At 31.8% G+C, this 10508-nt stretch overlaps 1 protein-coding gene across 1 annotated transcript in view; it reads left to right on the top strand.

Annotated features, from left to right (window-relative positions):
• The first annotated feature begins 4357 nt into the window (after positions 1 to 4357).
• The window catches only part of LOC124366231 (acetyl-coenzyme A transporter 1-like), a 30433-nt gene continuing 24282 nt past the window's right edge, over positions 4358 to 10508 (top strand). The window contains exons 1-3 of the mRNA XM_046822623.1: positions 4358 to 4458; positions 6538 to 6594; positions 8871 to 9029. Of these exons, the coding sequence (XP_046678579.1) occupies positions 6559 to 6594; positions 8871 to 9029 (195 nt within the window). The 5' untranslated portion in view covers positions 4358 to 4458; positions 6538 to 6558. The remainder of the gene's footprint in view (positions 4459 to 6537; positions 6595 to 8870; positions 9030 to 10508) is intronic.

The raw sequence follows: 10508 nt of genomic DNA, 5'->3' as shown, positions 1-10508 counted from the left end.
CAGAGCGCAAAAGCGAAGGTTCTCTGGGACCACGCATGATGGAGAGATGACAGGAGAAAATCAACTCATCTCTTGGACCTCATCAGTGAGGGGCCGTAAACTTAGCCGCACATGTCAGAAGGAAAACAGCTCAGTAAAACTAACAAAACAACTTAAATAAACAAAATTTTCAATCTGGAGCTACTCCTAACTTGTACACCACGGTTCGGACTCTTGACGCCACCCTCCCGGAAAGGCCAAACGCCTTCAAATGGTCAGTGGCCTCTGCAGCCAATAAACCACACACACATACACTATATAAAACACACATGAGCCGGGGAGATATAGGTATTGAACCGGCTCAGTGTATTGATCTTGCTTTTTTCCTCTCCTTGCGTGTATTATTTACCTTTTTAGCTGTTGTTTTGTTTTTAAATAATATTCCTATATATGAACCTTAACATACATAGAGAAGAAATAGTATTCAAACCATAAATCAATGTATATTAAAAAACATATGTGAATATTTTGAAAGTTATTGGCCATTAAGAGAAAGTGATTATGTGAAATTCGTGTTTAAGAACAATACAGCACAAAGAAATATTGCAACAGAACTCATTAGACACGTCAAGATAAAGTGTAAGGATGATAAAACAACAATTTATGATAGCAGGCGATTTAATTTCATCGCCTACCAACATAAAATATCAAGCATATTATTGAATATTGAATACAATATTGAAATAGTATATAAACATTGTTTTATATTAAACGAAAAATATTTCCAACAACAACAATGATTAACCATGGAATTAACAAAATCAGAAATACATCTCAAAAAAAAAGAAAAAAAAACTTCGTATATAATTGTAATTTGACCACACTATAATATTATTTAATGGGATCAATATACTGGTACAACTTCTTAACTCGCATTTAAACTATATAGCCCATATCTTGAAATTTGCAATGGAAATTGGACGGAGATAATTAAGTTAGCACTTTCGATATTACTATTGGAAAAGCTGCTATTAAACTTACATTATACACACAATAATCGTACATAAACAAGGCAGATAATTCACTAGACCTCATAACATCGTCTACCATATAAATTGGCTGCATACCACAGCATGTAGTACGTACATAAATTTCCGACTATCTCTTCAAGAATACAGTTATAAAATAAGTTAACAGCTGTTAGATAGGTACAAATTTAATATAATCAATAAACTAACTACAAATACATGAACATCCAGTTAGTAAGAATGTTACTCTTTAAAATAATAAAATGTTTGTCTCCACAGAATATGGAGATAAACTGCATAGCAGTATAGAAAAATAATAAAAAAATAAAATAATTTTATTGGCCAGAAATGTAATGAGAATCACAATACGATTTTGTCCAGTAAAACGAATAATTATTCGCAAAATTTCGTTCACAAAAGTACATAAGACTGCAAAACAATTTGATATTGGCCATTTGGAAGGTCATTCCAAAAAGAATGGAATGACTAAACTTAATCTTAGCCACAATTTTTATTCTTACTTTAAAAAATAATCACCTATATACTCTGGAAAAATATAACATTCTTAAAGTAACAAATCCCGATGATACATGAATGGAAAACCAATACTTCACACCCCATTGAATCTCAGTAGTTTAGTGAACATGTTAACACGTGCAAAATATAAACAGATAGTTGATGACTAGGCTATTGTTTGCCATTGATAAGGGCGAGGACACGTGGGAAGGCATTCCGGTACAAGAACGGGCGCCGGCAGTCACAGGGCGGACTTATTTATTCTTTGAAATTATATAGTTATTTATTATTTCGTCGTGTTCAGTTTTTTCATCTAACTTCAAACTATTCAGTTTTAGACGAAGTATAGTGATAGATAAAACACTAGGCCCCAAGTTATGATTATGAACTAATAAAAGTTCAAAACCACGGCAGTCAACTAACCAAGGATATAAAAGAACAGACTAAGACTAATAAGACTAATACGGCATGTAACCACTTTACTGATATGTAGTATTATGTTCTGGAGGCCTACCACAAAATAAATAATAAAGACTAAAAAACCCCCCAGCAACAGTGGTCTACAATGAATTTATATGATTTTTTATAAATTATATAAATATTACTGCCTCACATTAAAAAAAACCCCACTAGTCTATTACACTGTTTTATTACACAATTGTCATAATTTAGAACATTAATATCAAATTACATCGGATTGATGCGGCGTAGGGTGGGCGAGCTTCTTTTGGAAACAGAACTTTGGCTTTATTAAAAAAGTAACTCAAAGCTGAATAATAATTCAGACTTTAAGAAATAATGATTAAAAATAACAAAAAATGAAGAAAACGAATGAACACACTGAAACATCCAGAACTTACACAGAGTATCAAGACTACAATTTATTGTCATGACGAAGCCACGGCACGGTGAAAATAACTTTTCTGAAATGAAGGAAAGCTAATGAAATCGTTCTTTTACACCCTAAACTTCTAAAGAGCAGTAGAACATTCATTATAGGTTTTATCAGATGTAAGTAAACGCTAATAGTTATAAGATACAATAATAGAGAAAGAGGATGAAAGTTGGTACACGTTGACTAACATAAATTTATAGATTTCATAACTCGTGTGATAAAAACATCATCACGTTAAAAATACCTTCCCAGATCAAACAAGATAAGGCCGCAACAACATCAGCCAGTTTACAAACATATACACATAAGTCGGGTATATCTGAAGACATGTCACTGGTTTGTAAGAGTTCGTTGCCATTTGAAAACCTTCAACTCATAAGTTATCTACCCTATGGAATAGGTCGTATTTTAGCCATACTTTATGCCTATTGAATACATGTTGAAGCTCATGGTCTTTGGCTGCTCACAACACCTAGTGCATTCCAACCTGTTAGAGTTATCGGCCAATGAAAGCTTCTCATCTCTGCAAACGTATAATTTATGTTAGTCCTCAAAGCTTCTAGGTCTCTAATGGAACTGGGCCTAAAATATATATTGGCTTCTTGAAGTTATCACAAAATTCACAATCTGTAATCAGCATAAGTGATATTCTGGACCTGAGCTTCCAAAGTTTTGAAGACACTACCTATTAAACTACTTAGCTGCCTAAAGGTCCACAGTATCAGGTATATGTGAGTGCTTTTCTCCTTAGCCATCTGTGATACATGACTCGATAAAGTGACATTGTCTGTCACTCAAGTCCTACCATTATTGTTATCTTGCTTAGTTGTCGTGAGGTGAGTTACTGAACCACCTTTGCTAACAATTTCCGTTTATAAAATGGTCTTACCATATGTAGATAAGTAAATAAATAAATCAATATTTCATAAAAACCTCCCCGGTTTACGGACTAGGCTTATGAGGAATTTAGACTTTACACTTTTTCGGCAATTATCCACCAAACTTTTATGCTGTACTTGGGTGAAATTTATGATTGATCAACTTTAGTCATCTTTAGCAACACCAAATCATACATTTTAACAAAATATATACTTTATTTCACAGGTGCTCAGTAAATATTCCCGAGTATGAGTTCTGTCATAAAATGTTCTTTGGCAACTTTTATGATATTCAATCCACTCATTTACGTCCATGCCAGATAAGTAGAAGATTGGATATGCCGATAAACATTTTGGTATCATAATCCAGTATACTACAATGATGTCTCCAAGCTTAGAATCTTCTACATAAGACCTTAGTGTCATTTTAAGAATAATAGTAATTATTGAACATGAAGAGCAAAATCCACAATATTCTTTTATCCTGGAATTCTACCTCTTTGATCGTTAAGTGATTACTATTCATCAGCATTCGTCATAACAATATCTATGTGAGATTTTGTCTAATTCAGTCAAACCACCTTCTGTTAAAATACACCCTTAAAGCATAAACGCCAATATTAGTTGAAATCAAGTACCATTACCTTGGTTTGAAGTCACCTCTGCAACTAATTTCAATGTTTGCCACTTAATTGTCAGATCACCCAAACCAAGTAGTTCACCGTCACAACAACGCATAAAAATGTTACCACAAATCCTATCCACTATCCATTACCCACTTTGATATCACGGCAACATTGTGCATATCGGAATATCATTTCAATACATCATAAAAATTGATAACTAATCGTAGAAATTTTAAATTATCTTATTTGTTGCTAAATTGTACAAATAAACCTCTTTATGGTATTTACAATAACCAGTGTTTCGGAGAAGTAGAAGGAAATTAATCTTACACGCAATTGTCAGACTGAAACTACAACGTTATCTCTTTTTCAACAAACATGATTTAGTGCAAAATATTAAAGTCTTAAAAGCTTAGCACTAAAAATACAAACATTGTAATTAGGTGGAAAGACAGAAAAACGACGTAACATTTTGGTATCCGTGAGTCTAACTCCGTCCGTTGTCGTAGAGTGATAGAAAGTCATTCGCCTTCAAGGTAAGTGAGAATGACATCATCGACAAATCAAGCTATAGCTAATTTTGAAAAGACTACTTTTGTCTAATTTTGATTAAATTAAGTTTTCTCTAATTTTGAAGTAAAACTCTTAGGTTTTTAATTTGAAAACTTAATACCCGCCAGTAATACCCGCTACAAAAGCAATTTATTATGGTTGATTAATGTCTTTTATACAAATGTAGGGAGATGGTTATAATTATTTTTAGGAACGTTTTAGAAGAGGTGGAACTATTCACGTAGGAGGACTCTTTTTTTTTTTCAAAATGTACTTTAATTGATTATAATTTAAAATTAATAGATCCACCATGTGTTTTACTATTTATTTTATTACAATGAATTAAGAGTATCTAATGAGAACATCGCAACTAACACATAGTGTATGTGAACCAAAATTTAATATTTTAGAATAGATAATCTTAAGAGGACGATTTTTAAAATACACCATTGGAAAAGTTAAAAAATCCTGATTATTACCTTAACCTGATTTAACGGATTTCTATATGAAACTGTGCAAAAGTTTTGGTTCGTTCAAATGAAAATGGTCTTTTGTTTTCTCTTTACTTAAAAAACTATGTTCATTTACACACATGTCATTGTTACATATACATTAGTTTTAAATGATAAAATATTAGAATTATTTATTGGCTGAACGTTAGTGAAGCCTATTACTTGAGGAACTTGAAATATGTTGTTTTTGCCCGCCTGCCTGATAGTATGCTTGTCTTGGTGTTTATCCATCTGTCTGTCCTGCGATATCTCGACAACTGACCTATAGACTTTAAATTTTGCATGAAGCTTCATTTATATACAGGAAACTTCAAGTTTGATTGTTGTGCATGTCACTGCATAGGATTTGGATGTGTTTCAGTGACCATCTTCACATTAGACTTATTGTTATTCATGATGACAACGAGAAAATTGCAGATTACGCAAATGTAGACAAACTGAGTATAGTCATATGACATGTAACATGAACAAGTAATGTAGTACAACATGTAGCACAATGAAATGAACTATATTTGGTATTGTACATGTGACCTCATCGAAGACGGTTACGTGACAAGAGTAGCGTGCTACTACCTTGTTTTTCATATGGAAGGTGGGTAGATATAATTGTATATAAATATAAAGTCTTGGAAAAGTACTGCACTGTCAATAAAATGTGTACATCGACACAAGGCCAATACATACACAGATAAGAGACTCGAGCTAGAGATTGCTTAAAACTCCATTGACATTGAACAACGGTTATGCACCGACTGCAGTGAGGATTTAAAAACAAAGAACACATTCTAGAACGTCTGTATCTAGTCCAAACTAGGTTGAATTTTTATCATTATAATGATATGTTAGTGTCAACTTGTACCTACCTGTTAGATAAGTTTGCAGACCAAATTCTTTTAAAGCGATGAGCTAAAACTGACGCTAGCAAGATATTTCCTATGTGGAAAGATCACGAATTACCATTATGGAAAAAAATGCTCCATACCACAAACAGCCGGCCATAATGCAATGGTAGTAACGAATTTAAACGGAAAACCCTTATTTCAAGTGAATCTGTGGCGTTAAAAACTAAAACAGTTTATCTTAGAAGTTAACACTGTTTTGTCGTATGACAAGAAGCTGAGAAAATCTATCATTGCACTTAAGGTCCTTAAAGGACCTTTGTACTTGTTTCCGGAGTGATAGGATTGGTAAGGTTGCCTATAGAGCTCAATATCTCAGTACGTAATCTCAACTTCGATGAAGAAAAGGCTAGCTGTGTGATTTTGTCCTAAACAGACCAACAGATAGACGGGCAGACAGAAATGAAAGTAACAGACTCCTAGATTAATATGCTTCCGTAACGCTTAGCCAATGCTTACATTAGTTATTATAACGATAAGAATAAATGCAAAGAAGTTTTTACCAAAAGACTTGGTTTATACAGTAATATCCTTTAATGTCATGAGTAGTGTCCATCATAACATTGAAATTTCATAAACATAATTTTTTATGATAAATTCACTATTATATGAAGTTTATTCTATTAATTAATAATGTATTTTAATTTCACAGAAATTCCTTAACAACAGAATTATGGTTATACCAGAAAAGGAAGTCCTGGATGAAGAGGTAAATACTTTTTTTTAATGCATTTGACAATAATAATTTGTATATTGGATTAAATATTAACTGGAAATAGTAATAAGAACTCTTTAAAACAATTCATATGTGCCTCATATTGGTTTCCAATGTAGCTGCAACGTAGTTTATGTCTAAGAGTTTATAACTGTCGTTAAGACGAAGTGAGAGAAGAGGACGGAAGCTTGCCTTCAGCGTATAAATAAAAACGGAAACCCATTAAAAAATTCCTATCATTCTACCAGTAAAACAGGCTCTGAGTTCTGTATAAATAAGCAGTTCCGTTTTTTCCGAAGACAAAACGTGTATATATTCTATTGAAATATATGAAATAAAAATAAAACTTAGGTTCATCCTCACAGACTTTGTGATTTTGTACGAATTATTTTAAAAGCTTTTATTACTCTATTACTCTTGGCTAATGTCTATATGGGCTTTGCCTAGAGATCCAAACTGACAAACTCTCTAATCTCTTGATACGCAAATTATATATCGCTAGAGTTGACCTAGATTACTCACAAGGTGGGTTTAGTGCGTCCAAAGCTCTACAAAACGCTTTATTCTCCGACTCGTTAAAATATTGATGTTTTATTTTTTAAATTGATTCGTTCTACTCATTATTTCTTAAATTATAGAAATCCACAATTCATCTTAATCCTTATAATCAGTAGACCATACGTAAATTTTATATCATATGTTTAAAACTTCTTCTATTCATTAGATTCATTAGGTTTTTTACGATCTTTTATAATTGAAATACATGTGCTATTAGTATTTTTTACTTTATATAATGTATAATACAAAATACATAAATACATGTATACATGAAGAATAATAATACTTTATGATACTGAAAGTTATTTTCTATCGTTACAAATAAAGCCTCTTTGAAATATTAAACCATCCTAGTTCGTACAGCAATCAGTCATGAGCAGAATTGATAAACCAATTAGTGTCCAGGAGGGTTTTTGTAATAAAAAAGAATCTGTTACAGCTATCGCAAAAATGTATTAATTAAAGATTTTTCCATTAAATATTCTAAGATTCGATGGCAAAGGTGAGCATAATGGAGAAAAGTCAATTCAAATTTTTATAAGGGATATAGGGCCGTGGAAGTGTTAGCTTTGTAACTTACAATGTTAGTTTTGTGGTAGAACAGATCGTACATGATTTGTAAGGGATGAAATTGTATTGAATTTGTTACTATAAATATCATTATTTTTTAATTTAGAGATATGATAAGAATTTCACAAAATACCGGTGTTATTTACAACACAAAACTGTTTAGTTAGGCTTGAAAGAAGAAATGTAATATATTTGAAAAATATTAATAGTGGTTTAGACTTATCTGTCAAGTTTAAAAATGTTTTCATAAAATATAACCTACTTTTTGTTTAGCAAGGTTTGAGTTTTAGTGGCCATCTCATTTTGGGTTTAAGTTTAATATTTCAAATACAAATAGTTCCCGTTACCTAGGACTATCAATTAACAGCTAAGTTTAGTCAATACCATAAATTTGTAATACATTTAGTCACACAATATAATACTTAGAGTTCACTAATTTAATTTTGATATTTATGATAAATTGATATGGCATTTTCAAGCTGTTTAAGCAGCGAGTCATAATAATTTAACTCTGAATAGTAAGTTTATTGCAAATTCGAGAATCGCGTTTTGTTAATTACTTTTTAACACATTGAAAAATTACAAAAACGGACTTCACCAATAAACTCACAACCGAAAAAAAATCAAATTAAATGCTATATCACACCAACCCATTCAAATTTAATATATAACACTTAAATCCTATAAGGTAGATTTTACTTAGTCGACAAAACACAAACTAGCTAACGAAATTAAACTTGTATTTATACAAATTTTTACATTCCTCACCTCATAGACACACTTAATGTTTTGTAACAGGGACACTCTTCAGGCTATTAACTATTTTATTTTTAGCTAAAAACCTTACTGTAATTAGGGCTCAATAATAATAGTTACTTAGTATTCGGATGTGGATTAGAAAAAAATGAATAAAGGATTTTTCTGAGGGATTTTGGAACAGAAAATATACTACAAAATACAACAATTGTGAGAGGAGATTTGCGAATAAAAGTATTTTAACGCTACATCCAATATATTTGGTCCTATAACACTCTCCATTCATCTTTCAAGAAGACCTATCATATTTTCAATGGGAGGTTCCAGTTTACAAACCTATAAAATAAATTCCTTGACTAATAAAAATTCTCTGAACTCTGTTTCAGGCAGTACATCCAACTAGCAAGAAGACTCCCTACTTGAAGGGAGACCGAGCAAATGTCTGCCTACTCCTGTACCTGTACATGCTGCAAGGTATACCGTTAGGTCTGAGTATGGCGATACCCATGATCCTACAGAGTAAGGGAGCCAGTTACAATGACCAGGTTAGTAAACGCATTGTTATACAACTTACATCACCAGATTCACATAGTTTACATCTTCTATGTTTTATATATAATTAACAATCTAAACACCACAACATCTTTGGTCCATGTATTTGATCCATTCATCTAAAACATCGTGCGATCCTATGAACGATATTTCCAGACGATCTACATTACATCTTTAGTCTATATACGTATATAAAATATCCAAAATATATACAATGATATTTTTTGCAATATACAGTATAATAAATATCATGTCCATTCAGTATGAAACTAGGTTTCCTCTAATAACGGACGCTCTTTACACCATGCATGCATATCAAACTATTCTGATAATATACTTTTCAATTATATATCCAAGCAATATAAATTATAACATCATAGCCTCTAATGTATCTATGACACCTGTAGTACGCTGTTTACTCCGTACATGATTCATATACAATTTTCAAGAATAATTTTAATAGGATGGCAGTATTTTTGTTTTGTTTGAAACACTCGATTAATAGAATACACGATTAATATGTTGCTTGGCCGGTTATTCTCAATCCAATAACCAACTTATTATTTTATTTTGTTAAGATTGTTTACACTCCTAGTATATAATTAGTATTTATGTAAAAGAATAATCTCATGTATAATATTCAGATGTGTGAGATGTAGCCCTATTAGAAGAGATTTACTTCATATACATCTCTAGATAACAATGATATTTCCAGGCGATCTACGGTATAATCGTATGAATTATATTCACTGAAAGATCCAGTGAATCCCCATAATAGGCTCTTACGCTATATATTTATATGAAATCTCTAGATAACATCTTATTCCAAGCAACCTACGGTATAACCGTATGAATAATATTCACTAAAAAGATCCAGTGAATCCCCATAGTAGGCTCTTACGCTATATATTTATATGAAATCTCTAGATAACATCTTATTCAGTGATATTTCCAAGCAACCTACGGTATAACCGTATGAATAATATTCACTAAAAAGATCCAGTGAATCCCCATAGTAGGCTCTTACGCTATATATTTATATGAAATCTCTAGATAACATCTTATTCAGTGATATTTCTAAGCAACCTACGGTATAACCGTATGAATAATATTCACTAAAAAGATCCAGTGAATCCCCATAGTAGGCTCTTACGCTATATATTTATATGAAATCTCTAGATAAGATCTTATTCAGTGATATTTTCAAGCGATCTACGGTATAACCGTATGAATAATATTCACTGAAAAGATCGAGTGAATCCCCATATTAGACAATTATGATACACATTTATATGAAATCTCTAGATAATATCTGATTCAGTGATATTTCCAGGCGATCTACAGTATAACCGTATGAATAATATTCACTGAAAAGATCGAGTGAATCCCCATATCAGACAATTATGATACACATTTATATGAAATCTCTAGATAACATCTTATTTAGTGATATTTCTAAGAAATCTACGGTA

This window comes from Homalodisca vitripennis, chromosome 7 (assembly GCF_021130785.1).
Source record: "Homalodisca vitripennis isolate AUS2020 chromosome 7, UT_GWSS_2.1, whole genome shotgun sequence".
NCBI lineage: Eukaryota > Metazoa > Arthropoda > Insecta > Hemiptera > Cicadellidae > Homalodisca > Homalodisca vitripennis.
Note: the sequence above shows the minus strand (reverse complement) of the source record. Positions and strands in the feature narration are given on the sequence as shown.